General features: G+C 38.4%; 1 protein-coding gene and 1 non-coding gene across 7 annotated transcripts in view; one reads left to right on the forward strand and one right to left on the reverse strand.

Annotated features, from left to right (window-relative positions):
• The first annotated feature begins 373 nt into the window (after positions 1-373).
• TPK1 (thiamin pyrophosphokinase 1) overlaps positions 374-20,659 on the forward strand; it is a 325,993-nt gene continuing 305,707 nt past the window's right edge. For 2 of the 6 annotated variants that reach the window (XM_032401398.1, XM_032401399.1), the window contains exon 1: positions 1,394-1,456. Coding sequence is in view for 4 of the 6 variants with exons in the window: in XM_032401396.1 (XP_032257287.1) it covers positions 1,414-1,456 (43 nt within the window). In the remaining 2 variants the exon portion in view is untranslated. The other 4 variants (XM_032401396.1, XM_032401394.1, XM_032401393.1 and 1 more) reach the window with 4 other exon arrangements.
• LOC116631179 lies at positions 4,944-5,073 on the reverse strand. Its single transcript, XR_004299123.1, has one exon. It is a non-coding gene; the product is annotated as a U6atac minor spliceosomal RNA (small nuclear RNA).

Genomic DNA, 20,659 nt, shown 5'->3' on the forward strand with positions numbered 1-20,659 from the left:
GCCCCTCCCCCTGCTCAAAGGCCATGCTCTCTCTCTCAAATAAATAAATCTTAAAAAAACACAAAACTTTATTGACCTGAAAGATAAAACAGTAAGTTATTTTGTCAGCAAAATGCGTTTATTCTGGAATAGCAAAGAATTGCAATTCAGGGCCTGCAAGCTATGGCAAAACCATAGGTAAGCCCAACAAAGGAGAGGACCGTTATTTCAGGAAAAAGGAGGAAGTTGGGAGGGTTGTTTGGAACTGAAAGTTCACTGGAGAAAAACAAATGTTCAGGGCGATGAGGGTTTCTCATTGGCAGAGTTTGCTGGGGTTGCTAAGAGATGCGACAAACATCTTTTTCCGTTGGGGCCTGTGATCGTTACTTCTTTCCTGTTGAAGATTCTTCTGTTGAGGTCTGTAATTGACAGTTCTTCCTGTAATTGGCAATTCTTATAATTGGCAGGCAATGGTGCAGCCTGAGGGCTCCACTTCAGTGAGGTTTCTCTTAACTTCGACAACTTTCTCTGATTACGTTCACCAGGACGGGAGGAACGACAAAATCAGGTGTGCTCAGGATGCAGGCAGGAAGCAGGGGGTCGGGAGAACGAGGACCGGGAGGACGGGCTCTGGAAAACTGGGAAGTTCGCCGGGCTCTGAAGCCAGGCTGAGGAAGGGTGACGGAGCAGCTGCTGCTTGGTTTTGAGCAAAGAGCGGCCTCCTCACTAACTGCAGCGAAGAGCGCTGGGCAGAATCACCACAGCCAGCTGAAGGGCCAAACTAGCCTCGAAGGAGGCTGCGGGAAGGAGGAGGGCGGACGTCCAGGCGTGAGCGACGCCGGGGGCGCGCGGCTCAGCGGGGACGCGCGGCCCGCACGGGCCCTCGGCTCCGGAAGGGGGCGGGGCCGCCTCGCGCGCCCGTTACTTAAGCCTGCGAGCGCGTGCCGCGCGCTGCCGAGGCTCCTCAGCTGAGCTCCGAGCGGTCGATCGCCTTCGCTCCCGCAGTCCGCGCTCCGCTCGCCGCTGGCTCCACCCGCCGTTGTGTAAGTGCGGCCGCGGCTGAGCGCGCCGCCCGCGGTGTGTGCGCGCGGGCCGCGGGATGGGGCGGGCAGCGCGACGAGGGGGGCGGCCGCCTCCGGCTCTCCAGTCCCCGGATGGTGGCGGTGCGCGGGGAGAGGGAGGAGGGAACGGCTTCCGGAGGCACGCGAGGCGCCTGCCCGCCCCGCAGGCCGGCCTCCCTCTTGGCTCCTCCCCGCGGAGCCCGGCGGCCGGGCCCCCAGCGCCGCGGCTCCCTGGAGCTCCGCCTGGAAGCCGCCGCGGGAGCGCGGGATGGAAGCGGCCGGCGTTGTGGAGAATTTGCGCACTGTTTGATTAGATAGGAGGCATTCTAACGTGGGGTTTCTGTTTCTTTAATGCAGAGGCCTGTAGTCCGATATGGAGCATGCCTTTACCCCGTTGGAACCCCTGCTTCCCACCGGTACTGTACTTTTTTCCCTGTTGCAGTGTCACTGACCTGCCCCCTCCTCGGAGCCCAGAAGGGTTAAAAGGGCCTAACTCTAGACCCAGAAAGGTTTCCAGTCGGCCTCTGGTTCCCGAGTTCTGAGCGCTTAGGCATACTGCCCAGCCTCCCTTCTGCCTCAGTTTCCTCCCCTGAAAAAGCGGATAGATCTCAGTCCTTGGCGCAGAGTTGTGAGGACTGATTCCCGGACGCGTTCCACCTGGAGAAGAGTGAGCGTCCTGTGCCACGTTAGCCCTTAGGCCCCGAGGGCAGCTCCAGCCAGTCTAACATCGCAGATCCTTAGCCGCCAGAGGGGTTAAGATCAGGCATTATTGCCTCTCTTGCATTTTTAATCATTGAAAGCCCCCCTGAGCTTATCCAATACAAGACGTTTTAAAGCTCTAACACTGACTTGAGGATTTTTATTATTTTAAAGTTTCAAATTATCGTGATTCACAGGGTTATAGATGAGAGGTATGAGTTACTGTGAAGCTAGCATTCATTCTCCTGTGCAGTAATTGACTTACGTGATAATTTCTTAATATCAAATATATTTCTTTACCAGTTTTTCTTGGTTGTGTAGAACTTGTTTCATCAGTTCATAGATTTAAATGGAATGCATAATTTAATGTTTAAAGTTTTCTATAGACACGTGAATAAATGGGTCTAGTTAGAGTATTGAATTTGATTTGGACTTGTCCAGTTGTTCCCCATCCTGGGAGTATTGGTGGTAAAACAAAGAATAGAAGTAGGGGACCTTGACTTAGTCTCCAGTCATTCACTATGCTCAGTTTTTCACGTATACCTTTATATCTTTATTTGCAAGTGAAGGAAAGCAGTAACAGAACGAGAATCTGAACCCAAATCTGTTTGACTTGGTTAAGAGGTTGAGTGTTTAATTATTACTGTAAATAGCTTTTCAAAAGTTGAGAAAAGCGATGGCAAAGATTTTGTGAAATAAAGTTCGTAGTAACCTAATGGTAGCCAAACAGCATTTCCGTGAGTAAATGTTTGATCCATGTGGCCTGTTGATGTTAAGTATTGTTGTGAAAACCTAAGTGCTTTACTGTGATAAAGGAAATTTTCAGCTTTTGATATTTGTGGGCCCTGCTCCTGGGCTCCCTGGGAAGCTGCTATACTTTAACATTTACTAAGGTCAGACTGACTCTGCAGAACCTCAAAGCATGGGCTCTCTTTGTGCTCGGAGCACATATTGTACACTGCTTTGTTAAACAAACAAAAAACAAAACACACCAAAAAGGAGCAGTCTGAACACAAAAGAAGAAGAAACTTCCCTGTTCCCCATAAGATGAAAGTACTACAGCCCTGCATATTCTAGATATTTAAGATAAGGTCTTAAACTTTCCGAAATGTTCTTTGTCTAATTATTTGTAACTTTTTACTTAAAAATATGTATAATCCTACACCATACTTTGCTGGAGCACTCTCTTTGCAAATTTTGTGTATCCAGGGCAGCTGTCTAAGACTTGGGCTTGAATAAAACTCCTTTCTTTTTTGGAAATTCTAAAAGATTTGTTCATTTTGTGGCAACATCTGACTGAAGATTTCTAGTGTTTTCTAGGTTGAAAAGAATATATCCCAGAGATAGTGCAGTGTAGTAAAGCTTGGACTGAGGAATCAATCTCTGGGTTTAAACCCTAGTTTTGCCACTATTTACTAGTGTTAACAAACATTAAGCTGAGTGAGTTTTAAAGATATAATTAGGTTTATTTGATTCGTGAAATCAGGCAGCATCCCAGCTAGTAAGTAGAGGGGAGCTCCTAAAGGCTACAGAAAGGGAAAGGTTTGTTGTTTGTTTTTTTTAAAGGTGGGACAAGGAAATGAGAAAAAAGGATTGTTTGAGATGAGGTCACCACCTCCACCTTGGGAGATGGAGAAAGGCCAGTAACAGATGACCTCATTGGTGCCAACCAGACAATTCCTGACTGAAGACTACATTTCTGGGTGAGGTTGAGACTGCAGTTAGATTGGTCTAGCATAAGTGACTCCATTTTTGAGCCTGTGGTTTTCTTTTTAGCACTAATTATCAGACCTTGTATTTCAGGTTTTTCACTGGTAAAATATGAACACTTAACAGGATTGTTGAGTATAAATTGGTTGTAATACAAATAAAGCACTTAGCATCAGTAGTGATAAGCTATTCAGCAGTAAGTCCAAGGGGAAAACAAAATGGCAGTTGGATCTCCGGGTCAGTGCTGAGATGGGAAAATACTTGGAGCAGTAGACTTTAGGAAAAATAGGCAGTTCTGCTTGCTCTGTTTTTATCAAAGGTTTAGTGGAGAAGGCGCGGACGTGTTAAGTTGGACGTGTGTAAGCCCCTCTCTGGAGCAGGGCATATAGAGTAACTGTAAGAACTATAATATCCTTTATGAAGCACAGATCCACCAAGACAGAATCCAGTGCTCCCTTGGGATTCTCTGTGATTTAGTGGTTCTCATAGTTTCTTCCTCCACTAAGGGTGAAAGTGTGCAGGGATTTCTGCCTCCTCTCAGGCACTGGCCTTGAAATAAAGGCCTGAGGCAAGTTTGCAGTTGACTATGGATACCTGAGAGATACTTAAAAACAGAACAGTGTATTAGGAGAGACCAGTGCATTGCCTGCCTTTTGCATGATTTAGCAAATATTTAAGTTTAACTTTACATTAGCAGTATTCCCTTCATCAAACAGATATTTAATACTTACCTAGTAGAGAAGTGGCTTTTCAATCAGTAACTTCTGTGACTGATTTGTAGATGTGATTTACCTGTAATGCTTACTCAGATTTAATACAGTGGGCTGTCCACCGGTTAAGCTGGTTTTAACTAATTGCCAGGTGGACCAAAATGCTTACATCTCTGGGATCCTAGCTCAGATTTTTTAATCTTTTTTTTTTTTGGTGGGGGAGGGTAACTAAAGTGCTTTTTTAAAGAAAAACTAATGTAGTTTATGAGTTTCCTGTAATCCCTCTTCTAGAAATAACCATTATTAACAGTTGGCATATGTTCTAAATATTCATTTTGGTACATATACCTCAGCATATTATGAGCTTTATTTTAAAGAAAATGGATTCCTATTATAAATTGTTTTGTAATTTACTTTTTTGGGACAGTGAGTAAATTTTTTTTTTTTACTACATTGTATGTGTTCTATTTTTTTCTTTTTTTTTTTTTTTTGTATGTGTTCTATTTTTTTCAAACAAAATAGAAGTGTTTCTAAAGTTAAAAAGTCCATCCAACTTACCAGAGATGATCATTCTAAAATTGTTTTTGTAAATTATGTTTATATAAATAAGATAGGACCTATTTACCCATTTCCTGCAACTTTTTTCACTTACTATGTTAAGGTCCATATGTATAGGTATCCCAAGTTGTTTTTTTGTTTTTTTTTGTTTTTTTTTTTTAACTTTAATTCCAGTGTAGCTAACATAGTTTCTGGTGTACAATATAGTGATTCAACAAACAAACAAAAAAAACGATGGCTAGATGCCGCAAAGTAGGTGGCAGTGACTTAACTGTATGTGTGCTTGTTGTCAGGCCCAAGGGCCTCCTCCATCCTTGTCAAGGGGAGTACCCACCTTCTCTGCTTTCATACAACACCCCAAGTTCTGTTTTTTAATAGGCAGTATAGACTCAAATGAACTAGTCTTTCTTAATAGACATTTAGGTTATTTCCAGTTTTTATTGTTACTATCCATAATGCTATTTTTGATCATGTGTTATTGTGTGTATATGTATATATCAGTAGGATAAACTAGAAATAGAATTGTTGGGTGAAAGGGTATGTTTGCTTTTCTGTATCAAGAGGAACTGACAACTAGCTAGTGTATATTCTTTGGTAGTAGGTGCAGCAGAGGTACAAAAGTGGAAGGTGTGATCCCTTCTATCCAGGAGTTTATAGTCTGGTTGGAGAGTTGAGAACAATATACGGATTCTAGTTAGATGTTGAATTGTGTATTACAGGAACCCACATAAGGAAGGGAGGGATTCAGGGGAAGGAGATGAGGGCAGTTTGGAGTAGGCAGGAAATCACGGAATGGGTAGACCTCAGCTGTGCCTCTGCAAAAGCACTGGACTTAAATTGAGAGCAGCCTAGGGGGAGCAGAAGAGTAATGCGGGTGATGTGCCCTGAGTGAAAGCTCTGCGCTCCCTCTGACCAGGTGTGAGCTCACCTGGTGGTGAGTAAAGAGAAAGAAACTCTGAGTAGGTTGGAGAGTGCAGGTGGGGATTTTGGTTGAGGAGTGAGGGTAACATCAGATTGTGGAGGATAGACAAATTTAATGCAGGGTAGGAGATAAGAAATGCTTCTGAAATCTTCTGTATCTTCTCCCCCCTTGGAACATTCTACACAAAGCTGTCATCCATGTCATGGGTTTGCTAATCATATATGGGTTAAAGTCCTTCTCCTGGACTTGAAGATGCTCCGAGTTCTGATTCTTAACTACTTTTCCAAAACACATTTTATCTTTCCCTGTCTGCCCAAGCCACATGAACACGTGTTTACTTATGTGAACATTTGTTCCAGCTTTAATACTCATGCCTTATCTCATGCTAAATTTATCCCCTAGAATGTTCTTTTCTAATCCTTAGAATTAGTTTTAAATTTTAGCCATTTGGTGGATATCTAGAGGCATCTCTGTGATTTTAATTTACCTTTCCTTTATGGCAGAATGCTTATATTTTGAGTGTTTATTGGCCTTTTGCAGATCTTTTGTGAAACATTTATGACTTTGCCATTTTGCTATTGGGGGAGGGGAGGTCTTTCCTTTTATTTATTTTTATTTTTAAGTTATCTCCACACCTAACATGGGGCTTGAACTCACGACCCTGAGAGTTGGTGCTCTACTGACTGAGCCAGCCAGGTGCTCCATCTTTACTTTTTTACAAATAAATTTGTAGGGGCGCCTGGCTGATGGAGCATGTGACCCTTGATCTCTGGGTTGTGGGTTCAAACCCCACATTGGATGTAGAAATTACTTGAAAAATAAAATCTTTAAAAAAATCAATTTGTGGGGCGCCTGGGTGGCTCAGTCGTTAAGCGTCTGCCTTTAGCTCAGGTCATGATCCCAGGGTCCTGGGATTGAGCCCCGCATCGGGCTCCCTGCTCCACAGGAGGCCTGCTTCTCCCTCTCCCATTCCCCCTGCTTGTGTTCCCTCTCTCGCTGTGTCTCTCTCTGTCAAATAAATAAAATCTTTAAAAAAAAAAAATCAATTTGTAGTTTGTTTTCTATAAATTGAGGTATAATTGACGTAACATTGTATTAGTTTCAGATGTACAGCTTAATGATTTGATATGTGTATAGTATTGGAAAATGATTACCAAGCAGGAGTTTCTTTATTCTGGATTCACTCCTTAAGATTTTTCTCATCAGTGATATACAGAGAATGAGAGTTTCTAAGGACAGTTGTTGGGAAGATTTAAGACTAGCATTTTAACACTGATAAATAGCAAGAATTTTTCTCATTTCCTTCTTCTTATCTAAAGATTTTTGTTTTAATTCATGATGAACAATATTTAACTGGTATGGGCATACAATTGCTATTTTAAACTCTAAATATAGGTGACTTTTCAAAATATTATAAGTAGGGACTTTTTTTGCGTTGTTCTTCAGTGTCTGTGATCATTTCATTTTTTTAGCATGAAGCTTATATTCAGAACTCCATATATTTGAAAGTAAAGTTGATTTATTATAAACACCTGAGAGCTAAAATAAAAGTGAAGAGTCAAACCATCTTCAGAATCATTATTTCACATGTGCTTGTTTCACAAATGTAAGACACAGAAGACAGGTTTTTATTTCTGGCTTAATAAAAGTATTGATATTTTAAAATTTTTATATTTTTACAACATAGTACATATGCGTTATAAAAATTTAGAAGGTAAACAAAAATGAAATAACAGTGCCATGTTCTAGCCTCTCAGAGATTACTGCTGTTATTGCCGTGTATGTAGTGTGTGCGTTTATATTTATATCCCTCCAGATATTTGTTGTGTATAATTATAGTGAAGTATCTTTAAACCTAAATGAGAACATACTGTAAGTTGTTTCATTCAGTTCATAACTCTACTCTTTCTACCTAAAATTTCATAGTACCTGTCCATATTTAAATTTTCCCATTGTTCCAAAATAACTTTTCCAGTTGCTTGTTCCCAACTGGGACCACCTGTTCATTCTTCAGTCTTTTTAAATCTAGCTCAGTTCCTCACTTTTTAAATCCTCTTTTAACATTGAATATTGACCTTCTAAATCACTTTTATATCACTCTTAAATGGATCTGATGGAATAAAAAATACAGCAGGTAGATATGAGACATTATTCACTTAATATATAAAAAAACTGTAGTTTTAAAAGTTCGATTTTATTTTCCCCACCTAATTTGATCATCATAAATTTATGCTAGAAAGCCTTTTATCTGTCACTTGGTATTTCTTTGCAAAAAGATTCTATACATTTAAATTTTAAAAAGATTCCTGTGACCATAATGCTCTCGGGAGTTATTTCTTCTAAACTGAATTACCATGGTTGAGATTTATTCTGAATTTAATTACCATTTTAAGTCTTGTTAGTACAACACTTGATCAAGTCACTATAATTGTATTAAAAATTTTTATTATAACTAACATTTACATAACACCACACTAGGCATAGTTTTAATGCTTTAACAGGGTGAAGCCTATACAAAGTTTTGGAACTAGAGGACTAAGGTTTGTCTTTTAGTCATTTACAAATTGGGTGACATTGGGCATGTCACTTAATTTCTTAGAGCCTTAGTTTCTTTATGTAAACTAAGAATATATCCAAACATGAAGTTCTTGGGCAAATTTAAGATACCGTATAAAAAGCCAGTTTAGGGCGCCTGGGTGGCTCAGTTGGTTAAGCAACTGCCTTCGGCTCAGGTCATGATCCTGGAGTCCTGGGATCGAGTCCCACATCAGGCTCCCAGCTCAGCGGGGAGCCTGCTTCTCCCTCTGACCCTATCCCCTCTCATGCTGTTTCTCTCTCTCTCTCTCAAATAAGTAAATAAATAAAATCTTAAAAAAAAAAAAAAAGCCAGTTTAAAAAGTAAAGTTCTATGCAAATGTAAAATACTTCCCAGTAGATGAACTTTATTATACTGAAGATTACATTTTGGACTCTCTATGTTCCTTTTTTTTTTTTTTTTCCCCCCTTAGGGTGAGAGAGTGGGGGTGGGGAGGGGCAGAGGAAATGAAGAGAATCTTAAGCAGGCTTTATGCCCAGCTCGGAGCCCGACTCGAGATTTCATCCCATGACCCCAAGATCATTACCTGAGCTGAGATCGAGTCAGCCACTTAATCGACTGAGCCACCCAGGTGCCCCTCTATCTTCATTTTTCTAATTCTTAAAGGAGATAGCTACTTATTTTAGTAAATGTGTTCGGTACTGTTAGGCAAGTCTAGCAGAACTATTTTGTTTCCTGGATTCTGTATTTTTCTTCCATGCTTTTTAAACTTTATTTATAGATGCATGAAGTTATTAATAGTGGACATACTTTTTTGATCCCTCATGTTTATGATAATCTAGGAATATCCTGTTCAGTAGCATATTCGTGCCATGTCTTCTATTTCTGGAATTTAATTTCTATTGAAAATGCCTGATTAAGTTGACAAGAGGCATGATGAAATCTACAGCTGAGTATTAGCGTTCTCCAATTTACCAGTGGCTAATTGGGGAATTTCTGGGAAATCATACCTAGAATTCTGACTCTTTTGTACTGGTAAATGTATCCTGGCCACCTACGTCAGTGGTTCTCTGTATTTTGCAGCAGTGGACACATCTCGAGAAACCTTGGTGATGACATTCAGATGTACCAAACATAGCTCTAAACTATGAACTCCCTTCCCTAATCTACTCAGCAAATCATAGTAAGAATAACACAAGGGTGGATTTGAATCCTCTGCATTTGCATTTTGTTTTAAAATTAAAGATGGAACATGCTTCAATATATATAAGAACACATTTTTTTGGTTATATCTCCCAACTACTTTAAGCATTGTTTTTGGAAATTCTTGGTCTGGTGTCCTCTCTAGGTCTGTAGTGTGCAGTAGTGTGGCCCTTAGCTGCATATGGCTGTTGAGCACTTGAAATGTGGCTGGTGTGAGTGAGGAATTGAATTTGTAACTTAAGTATAAAAGCCAAAACTCCACTCAAGTTGGAAAAGTTTTAAGTGTTTGGAACAATGTATTAGTGTACTAGGGCTGCCACAAAGTACCGTAGACTGGGTGGCTTAAGTGATAGAAATTTATTTTCTCTTAATTCTCAAGCTAGAAGTCCAAGATCAAGGTGTTGGCAGCTTTGGTTTCTTTTGAAGCCCCTCTCCTTGGCTTGCAGTTAGATGCCTGTCTTCTCTCTGTGTCCTCATGGATTGCCGGTTGGTCTGTGTGTTACTTGGGTTCTAATATCCTATTCTTATAAAGATACCAGTCCTATTGGATTAGGTCCACCTGTATGATTTATTTTATTTTAATTATCCTTTTAAAGGCTCTATCTCCAAATACAGTGGCATTCTGGGGTACAGGTATAGGACTTCAGGAATTCTGGGAGAACATGATGCAGCCCATACAAATTAGGTATGTCAGTTTACTTTTTCAGCTGAAAATTTTTTTTAGTTGTCTTGGTCCATATTTCAGAATTGTCACGATTACTAAATAAGAGGTTTTTAATGTCACTCCAACAGAATATAGCTGGTATATGAATCAAAAAGTCAACTTTGGTCTGTCTTAGTTGCTGTTGTATGCTTCTATATAAAGTTCCTTTAATGCTTTTTGAGAATCTATTATGTACCATACTTCAGTAGATGCTGTAGAAAAATAATTTACAAACCTTACTGTGAAGAGTTCAGCCTGCAGCCGGCCATTCAATACAATAGAAATGTAATTTCATATGTAACTTAAACTTTCCCAGTAGCCCGTTAAAAAGATAAAACAAATGAACTTAATTTTATATATTTAATATCTAAAATGTTATTTCAATATGTGATCAGAATAAGCAATTATTAATGCAATAGTTGACTTCTTTAGAAAAAGATTTTCATTTGACAGCATGAGTGAGCGCATGAGCTGGGGAGGGGGAGGGGCAGAGGGAGAGGGCAAGCGGACTCCCTGCTGAGCAGGGAGCCCAATGCCACAGGGGGCTCAATCCCAGGACCTTGGGATCACAACCTGAGCTGAAGGCAGACACTTAACCGACTAAACCACCCCAGAGCCCCAGTAGTTGACATTTTTTGTACTAAATCTTCAAACACCAGTGTGTAGTTTACACTTGCAGCACATCTGAATTCACATTGTTAAATTTTCTTCAGAAATACCTGATCTGTATTTAATGATGATTTGTGATATCAAGATGTTAAAAATTTGTCATTTTATTCATATCAGCAAGGAGCAAATGATAGACTCAAAATTTTGGAATATACTTCATACACAGAGAATAAAATACTCCTTTCCTAAGGAAAAGCCTTTGGAAATGGATATTGGAGATAGAATTGGGACTGAAACCTGAGTTTTCTGATATATATTTTTCCTAAAATCAGCGTGGCATTTTTGTTATTTAAATTAAAGCACTATGCCTGCTTTGAAACTTGGAAAACTTGCAGGTTTTTTTTTTTTTTAAACTTTGTGGATGGCCAAGAAATCTCTGGCTAAAGCTACTGCTTAAGGATTGTGCTATTTTTGTTATCTGAGGCTAGCTAAGATATCTAAGAGACAAAGTAGTGGATTTTTGGGTTTCAGGGTTAATCCTTTTACTTTACTCTTCTGCTATATTAGAAATCCATCCCAGGTAGTTGTCAAGTCTCTTAAATGTTCAATGGGAAATTTACTCCTTTGACTAGTGACACTTTCCTTGGTGTATAACCCATATAATTGTTGGAATTCTTTTTATTCTTTTATATTTATTTCTAACTTGCTAAGACTTGCTGCTGTAACTATACTTCATGTGTTTGATGTAGTTTTTTCCCCTGTACTTTAGTTGATTTTCATATCTACTTAGTTTTTGTCATTCTTTTAGTGTCATTATATTTGATGACAAAAATGTTTGGCTTATCCTCATTGTTAATGGGCAAATTGTTTCTTTTGCCTTAAGTAATATCTCATTAACTTTATAAGCCAGCTTTTCCACATCATCTAGAGAATCAATTTCCTGTGTTTTACTGGTATTATGTGTAACATGCCCACCTTATCTTTCCATATTAGCATTTTAATAGCTCCATGCTTCTAGAAGCTAAAGCTTCCAAAGTGAGTGTAAGAATAATCTTTTTTTTTTTAATTTTCCATATTTTTTTATTGTTATGTTAATCCCCATACATTACATCATTAGTTTTAGATATAGTGTTCCATGATTCATTATTTGTGCATAACACCCAGTGCTCCATGCAGAACGTGCCCTCCTCAATACCCATCACCAGGCTAACCCATCCTCCCAACCCCCTCCCCTCTAGAACCCTCAGTTTGTTTTTCAGAGTCCATTGTCTCTCATGGTTCTTAATTATCTAAAAAAAAAATGTAAATTGATACTTTGTAGCATTATCAGAAATAAGGGTATTCTTTTAGATGAAACCATTGAAAATACCAAGTGATGTTATGAGGGCAGTTTTAATATTCACAATGCTAAAATGTTATGGCTTGATCACACACACACACAAAATCTGGGTTTTGATACATTAACACCAGATATCTTTTGAGGTTTTCTAGGAAAATGAGGTGTGTTTGTGCATTAACGTCCCATCAAATGAATTTTATTATCTTTTTTTTTCTCGGTTAAATCCATCAGAAAGAGTTATTCTTTGTAGGTGGCAAACAGATGCTCAAACAAATAGATTTCATTCTGAGAGTATTCCTATGTCTTTATCATACCATTGTCTTTTGAAGGTACTCATTTATCGCAGTGGAATAGTTTCTTTTGTTTTTATGACTTCCAGAGAATGAAGCTTTTGATTTGCTTTTAGGTCATGTGTAAGGTTGTGGCTTCTGGCCCAAGGGCTGTTGTTTTGAGGCAACTTTATTTTTCATTTTCAAAGTAGGAAGACTGTTGCAATTTATTCCTGATGTTGTGAGTAGTGAATCGTATGCGTAGGGAGTGGGGGGCAACTTGAGGAAACCTAGTGTTTGCAGGGCAGGTGTGTTTTCTTTCGTGTCCCTCTGAGAGAGCCATCTGGCTTCTTTGCTTGAATGCGTTCAGTTAGCTCTGTGCATTTGAGGAAACATACCATTGTTGGACAACTGGTTGTTAAAGATGTGTATTTAAAATAGGCTGAAATAGACCTTTCATTCTCTTACTTTCCTACTATAATGGTACGGAAGACTTTTACTTGATTTCTACTTAGCTACCTTCAGATACTGAAAAACCTTAACCAAACTCTTCCTCCTTTTTTCTCTTCTTCCACGCTAAATCCTGTAGTCATTTGTGCCGTGATCATTTGAGTCCCTGTACGAGGAGCTCTTCTAGGCACTGGAAGACATACTAACAATTTTCTTTAGTTTCATACTTTACAGATCCACTAACCCAGTATGGGTATCCGTAATCTACTCCTGGAAAATCAGGTGTTCTTGTCAAGAATGCTTATTGGGAGCCTTTTTTTTTTTTTTTTTTAAGACTTCTTTATAGGGTAGTTCTAGGTTTACAACAAAATTGAGAGGAGGGTTATATAGGTTTCCCGTGTGCCCCCTGTACATGCATAGCCTCCCCCATTATCACCACCCATCAACCACAGTGGGACATTTGTTACAATTGGCAAAACCACACTGATACTACATAATCACTCCCAAGTTCATAGTTTATATCGGTGTTATACATTCTATGGATTTGGACAAATGTATAAAATATATCCATCATTATAGTATCATACAGAGTATTTTTACTGCCCTAAAAGTCCTCTGTGCTCTGCCTATTTATCTAAATCCTCCCACCCCTAGCAACCACGTAGCTTTTTATTTTCTTCATAGTTGTGCCTTTTCCAGAATGTCATAACTTGGAATCATACAGTATATAGTTTTTTTGGATGGACTTCTTTAACTGATTATGCGTTTAAGGTTTCTCTGTGTCTCTTTATGGCTTGGTAGCTCATTCCTTTTTTAGCACTGAATAATATTCCATTGTCTGGAGTTACTGTGGTTTGTATATACTCTTATCTACTAAAGAACTTCTTGGTTGCTTCCACGGTTTGACATTTATGAAAAAGGCTGCTGTAAACATTTGTGTGCAGGTTTTTGTGTGGACATAAGGTTTTAACTTCTTTGGGTAATGCCTCGGAGCATGATTGCTGGATCGTATGTTCAGAGTATGTTTAGTTTTGTACGAAACCACCACCTGTCTTCCAAAGTGGCTGTACTGTTTGGCATTCCCACCAGCAGCGTGAGACTTATATTGCTCCACATCCTTACCAGCATTTGGTGGTGTCAGTATTCAAGATTTTGGCCCTCATTATAGGCTTTGTTATTACATCTGTGATAGTGTTATTTTATTTTTTATTTATTTATTTTTTAAAGATTTATTTATTTGTCAGAGAGTGAGAGAGCACAAGCAGGGAGAGAAGCAGGCTCCCTATCATGACCTGAGTGGAAGGCAGATGCTTAACTGACTGAGCCACCCAGGCGTCCCATGATGGTGTTATTTTAAATTGCATTTGGTGATGTGGAACATCTTTTCATATGCTTATTTGCCTTCTGTATATCATCCTAGGGGAGGTGTTAAGGTCATTGGCTCATTTTATATTTGGGTGGTTTTCTTATTTTTGAGTTCTAAGTGTTTCTTGAATGTTTGAAATACAACCCTTTATCAGATGTGTCTTTGGCAGATGTTTCCTCCTTCTGTGACTTATTCTCCTGGCGTTGTCTTTTGCAGAGCAGAGAATTTTAATGTTAATGAAGACCAGTTTATCGATTATTTCTTCCATGGGTTGTACCTTTGATATCGTGTCTAAGAAGGCCTAACCATACCTGAGGACATCGAGGTTTACTCCTATGTTGCCTTGTAGGAATTTTATTATTTTGCATTTTACATCTATTTTGAGTTGATTTTGGTGAAGGATGTAAGTAAGATCTGCATCTAAATTACTTTTTTGCCTGCAGATGTCCAGTTGATCCAGCACCATTTGTTGAAGAGGCCATCTTTGATCCAATGTATTGCTTATGTCGGAAGCTCGGTTGGCTGTATCTGAGTCTGTTTCTGGGCTGCCTTATTTTCCACTGATGTATTTGTCTAATCTTTTGCCAATACTACACTGGGAAAGCTTCAAGTTTCTTACTATTAAGTATGATGCTTGCTCTAAGTACTTTGTAGGTAGTCTTTATCAAGTTGAGAAACTTTACCTCTGTTTCTAGTTTACTGAGAGTTTTGATGATGAATGGGTGTTGGATTTTTTCAAATGTTTTTTCTGCACATAGTCCTATAATCCTATTATTTTTCTTTTTTAGTTGATGCAGTGGATTACACTGATTTTTCAAATATTGACTCAGCCCTGCATACCTGAAATCTAACTTCGTTGTCACGTATAATTCTTTTTATACTTTTCTTGGATTCATTTTGCTAATATTTTTTTAAGGCTTTTTGCGTCTATGTTCATGAGAGAGATCAGTCTGTAGTTCTCTTAAAATGTTTTTGTCTCATGCCTCAGAATGAGTTAGGAAGGATTCCCTCTGCTTTGATCCTCTGAAAGAGATTGTGTAGAATTGACGTCCTCTCCTTGTCACATGTTTGGCAGAATTCACCAGTGAACCCATCTGGGTATTGTCCCTTCTATTTTGGAAGGTTGTTAATTATGGACTTTATTTCTTTAATAGATGTAGGCCTATTCAGATTATCCATTTCTTATGTGAGTTTTGGCAGATTGTGTCTTTTCAAGGAATTGATCTATTTTATCTAGATTATCACATTTTGGGGCATAGTGTTCATAGTATTCCTTTTTAATTTTCATTGGATCTATAGTGATGATCCTCTTTTATTTATGGTTGCCATTATTTTAAATTGTAGTATCTGCAGGGTATCGAGAATCCTGAACCAGGAATGGTTTGAAAAATCATCAGAGGAGATAGGTGCTTTAGGATTCCTAAAAACAACAACAAAACAGGAAAATGGAGCTCTGCATACCATTCTTTTCATTTAGAAATTTTTACGAATTTGCTACTCAGATTGAAGTTCCTAGACCAGCACCATCAGTTTTACCTGGGAGCTTGTAAGAAGTGCAGTCTAGACTGCACTTTAGACTGACTGATAGAATAAGAACCTGTATTTTAACAAGACCCCTACATGAGTCTCATGCTCTTTAAGGTTTGAGAAGCATGGCCTAAGAAACATCAGATTCTGTTTTAAAATAATTTAAAAAATCTCCATCACAATTAAGGATTTTTATCATTATCCAAAACTTCCTTTAAGTAGTTGCATACAGTGGTTTTCTTTTGAGCTTTATCCTTTTCCTTAGATGCACAGTGTGCTCATGTGTCCAGGACACACACAGCGGCAAAGAATGGCTCACCTGACAGACACTTCGGTGCCTGTCTGTGCACCAGCAGTAGCTGAAGTGCGTGTCCCTTTGCTGGCAATCTGTGTGCTTTTCAAAATACCTGCATATGATCCTGATCCTCTGTCAGTAAAGTTGGGATGGTAACTTGAGGCTTTTTTCATAATATTTTTTTTTTGATGATTAATACTTATTACTTCTCTCTATAGAGGAAACATACTCATGTATGTATTTTGAGGCTATGTAACATTTTATTCAGTGAGCCAGCATGTGAGCGCCTACTATGCATGTGGCATTATGCTAAATTCATGCAATTGGATTCTATGGCGCAAGCCTTCGTGGAGGTTATAGCTTAAGAGGGCAAAGGGATAAGCAAATCAGAAATTAGAGTGCACTATGATAAGAGACCTCATAGGGGAGATCCTGGGTATGAAGTGGATTACGTAGAAAGGATGTGGGGATTTAGTGAGGGCTTTTGGAAAACCTCTTTTAAGCTGGGAAATCTACATAAGTTATTTTACATATTTAAATTTTTGTAATTACTGCTTTGAGATAGGTATATATCTTAGTCCACATCTGAATATATGTTGAATGAAAATTTCTGGGAGTGGAATTATGGAATCAAAGATCTGAGCCTCAACAATTTCTAGTACATGTTACTAGGTGGCTTTCCAGCAGTGTTACACCAAGTTGTATGTCCAGTAGCAGTGTATTATACTGTCCCTTTCAGTGTACCTTTACTGGCTATGCATGCTGTCCCATTCTTGATGGAAATACTCATGGATTGTAGCTGCCCCTGCATCCTTCCTCCCACCCGGTGTGATTTTTGCTTTACTCCTGTTAGAACCAACCGTAATCTGAGATGGAGAAATTGTCTAAGACTTGTAAATGAGCAAAAGAGCTTACTGGGTGACTTTTTAGTGAAATGCTGGGCTTGTCTAGTGGATCCTCTGTGACTATACTTACTTTCTTTTGATTAGGTTATTGGGCAACTCTATAGGGGAAGAAGTTGAGAAATAGTTGTGCAAATGATTCTTATAATAATGCAAAAAGTTTTTGTCTAGTAGGGATGCAGTTGATTGCTCTAAGGAAGAGCCATCTCACATATTTTGTTGCTCTGTAGCAGAGATTTCTAAACTTTCTGTTTATTGTATTCTTAGTATCTAATTTTTTCCTGGTGCCACTAGGCCTAAAGTAATATATAACATCCTTTTATTAAGTTAGGTCCAGAGAGCTTACTAGTGGTTTGTGCACTATCTCTGATGCCCATTTTGCAAAACCTTTTCATAACAGATTCACAATTTTTGCATCCGTTAGTGAATTCATTTTAGTAATCCTGTTTGCCTTTATTCAAATTTTTGATACCCTTATTAATGGAGTTGAATAATAGCTTTTGCATTTGTTCATTTTATATTTTCATGAAAGTCATGGTTTTAAAGTTTTGAAAATTACACTTTAGCACCAGTTAAATTTTTTTTGTTGTTAATTTGAAAGGTGAATTAAGTAGATAGTCTAAACTTTTTTTGAACCGTTTAAGTGATCTAGCACAGGATGTGAGAGTCATGAGTGAAAATGCATCTGGAAAGACCTAGCGTAGAGACTTGCAGGAGAATGGGCAAAGTGGACAGGGAGACACAACTTCATACTAGATGATGTAATTGTAAAATAGTGTTGTTTTGGGGAAAAGTACATACAAGCAAAGAAGTAGCAGAGCACATGGGATTCCTCAGGCTCTTCTCCATGGAGAAGTGTCTTAGGCTGAGCACAGCTAGTTTGGGATGTGCCATGGAAATGGCTTCAGAAGAGGAATTTCACCCCATAATGTTCCACGTGTTTCCTGGAACCTCTAGGTTATTGTGTAACACCAGAGAACTTGTAGTTATTAGCAATGGGAGCCTCTGTTGCTCGGCAGCTAGTTTCAACCTGTTCTTTCATTGTTAACTCTGGCCTATTGAATTAGCTGCTTGCAAAGATGTGGAAATAAAGAGGAATGAACCTCCCGGGCCAACTGGATTTGTATTTGTATATACTCACTTGTTGTCTAAATGGATGTAATAGTAGCTTTACAATTACATAATTTTACACATTTTATTCAAGTATACTTAGCATACACTGTTATATTTCAGGTGTTCAATATGATTCAACAATTCAATACATTTCTCAGTGCTGTAGGTGTATTCTTAATCCCCTTTATCTGTTTGACCCATACATCTACCCACCTCCCCTCTGGTAACTGTAAGTTCTCTATAGTTAGTAGTCTGTATTTTTGTTTGTCCACATATGAGTGAAATCATATGGTATTTGTCTTTGACTGACTGACTTCACTTAGCATTATACCCTCTAGGTCCATCCACACTGTTGCAAATGGAAAGATTTCGGTTTTTTAGAGCCGGGTAATATTCGCGCGCACGCGTGCATGTGCGCGTGCGAGTGTGTGTGGGGGGGTGCATGCCCGAGCAGTCTGTGTGCTTTCAGTGTAAGGTTAGGTTGTTTGTTTTTCTTTTTGAGGTAGGCCTGTGTTGCTTTACTTTTCCCTCTTGGAAAGCTTTTGCTGCATCCCTAAGATTTTGGACCATTGTGTTGTCATTTTCATCTGTCTCCTTGTATTTTTTTATTTTCTCTTTGTTTTCTTGGTTGATGCATTATTTAGTAGCATGTTATTTAGCCTCCATGTATTTGTGTTCTTTCCAGATTTTTTTCTTGTGGTAAATTTCTAGTTTCATAGCATTGTGGTCAAAAAAGATGCGTGGAATGACTTTAATCTTGAATTTGTTGAGACTTGTTTTGTGGCCTAATATGTGATCTGTTCTGGAGAATGTTCCATGCACACTTGAAAAGAATGTGTATTTCCACTGGTTTTGGATGGAATGTTCTGAATATATGGTAGGTCTATCTGGTCCAATGTGTCATTAAGAGTCACTGTTTTCTTGATTTTCTGTTTGGATGATCTATTGATGTAAATGAGGTGTTAAAGTCCCTTACTGTTATTTTATTACTGTCAATTTCTCCCTTTATATCTGTTAATAGTTGCTTTATGTATTTAGGTGCTCCCATTTTGCATGCATAAATACTTAAAATTGTTAAATTCTCTTGTTGGGTTTTTCTCTTTATCATTATATAGAGCCCTTCTTTGTCTCTTGTTACAGTCTTTGTTTTATAGTCTATTTTGTCTGATACCCATATTGCTATCCCAGCTCTCTTTTCACTTCCATTTGCATGGTAAATGTTTTTCCTTCCCTTCAGTTTTAATCTGCATATGTTTTTAGGTCAGAAGTGAGTCTCTTTTAGGCAATATAGAGAAGGGTCTTGCTTTTTTATCCATTCAATCACCCTATGACTTTTGATTGGAGCATTTAATCTATTTACATTCAAAGTACCTACTGATGGGTATCTACTTATTGCCATTTTGTTACTTGTTTTCCTGTTGTTTTTGTTCTCTCTTCTCTTGCTCTCTTCCCTTATAGTGTGATGGCTTTGTTTGGATTCGTTTCTCTTTATTTTTTCATATTAAAAGCTTTTGCATTCGTGATTACCATTAGGCTCATGTGTAAGGTCTCATACACATAGCAGTCTGTATGAAGTTGGTGGTTGCTTATGTTTGAACCCATCTAAAAGCACTAAATTTTAACCCCCCCACCACGTTTTATATATATGATGTCACACTTTACATCCTGTTATTTTGTAAATTCCTTGACTAGTCCTTATAGATATAAATGACTTTAATGCTTTTCTGCTTTACCCTGCATACTTCTTTTATAAGTGATTAGTCTGTTTTGTTATATTTGTATTACCTTTGAAATTTCTCCCTTCCATAATTTTCTTACTCCTGATTATGGCCTTTTCTTTCTACTCAAGGATTCCCTTCAACTTTTTTGTAAGGCTGGTTTAATGGTGATGAATTGAACTCTATTAACTTATTTCTCTGGGAAACTCTTTAATCTCCTTCTGTTCTGAAAGATGGTCTTGCAGGATAGAGTATTCTTGGTTGAATGTTTTTTTCCTTTCAGCATTTTGAATATATCATGCCAGTCTCTTCTGGCCTGTGAAGTTTCTACTAAAAATCACCGACAACCTTTCCCTTATATGTAATTGTTTCCTTCTGCTGCTTTTAAAATTCTTTGTCATTACTTTTTGCACTTTGAATTATTACGTGTCTTGGTATGGACCTTCTTGAGCTAATTTTGTTGGATGCTCTCTGTGTGTGCCTCTTGGATCTGGATTTGTGTTTTCTTTCCCAGATTTGGAAAGTTTTCAGCTATTATTCCTTCAGATAAAATTTTCTGCCCCCTTTCTCTTCCTTCCGAAATTGCTATAATGAGAATGTTAATGTACCTGATGATGTTGGTGAGTTCTCTTAACCTGTTACCATTTTTTATTACTTCTTTTCTTTTTATCTTGGTTGCTTTCCATTACCCTTCAGCTCACTGATGCATTCTTTTGCTTTCTCTAATCCACTATTGATTCTCTGTAGTTTATTTTTAACTTCAATTACTGAGTTCTTAATCTCTGGTTCTTTTTGTATTTTCTGTCTGTGTTGAAGGTCTTACTGAGATCCTCCACTCTTTTCTCAAGTTTAGTGAGTATCTTTATGACCATTACTTTGAATTCTTTATCAGGCCTATTGCTTATGTCCATTTCATTTAGCTCTGTCTTCTTCTCACTTTGTCTGTTTCTGTGTATTAGGAATGTCTGTTACATCTCCTGATCTTAAAGT

This window comes from Phoca vitulina, unplaced genomic scaffold (genome assembly GCF_004348235.1).
Source record: "Phoca vitulina isolate PV1807 unplaced genomic scaffold, GSC_HSeal_1.0 scaffold4, whole genome shotgun sequence".
Lineage (NCBI taxonomy): Eukaryota > Metazoa > Chordata > Mammalia > Carnivora > Phocidae > Phoca > Phoca vitulina.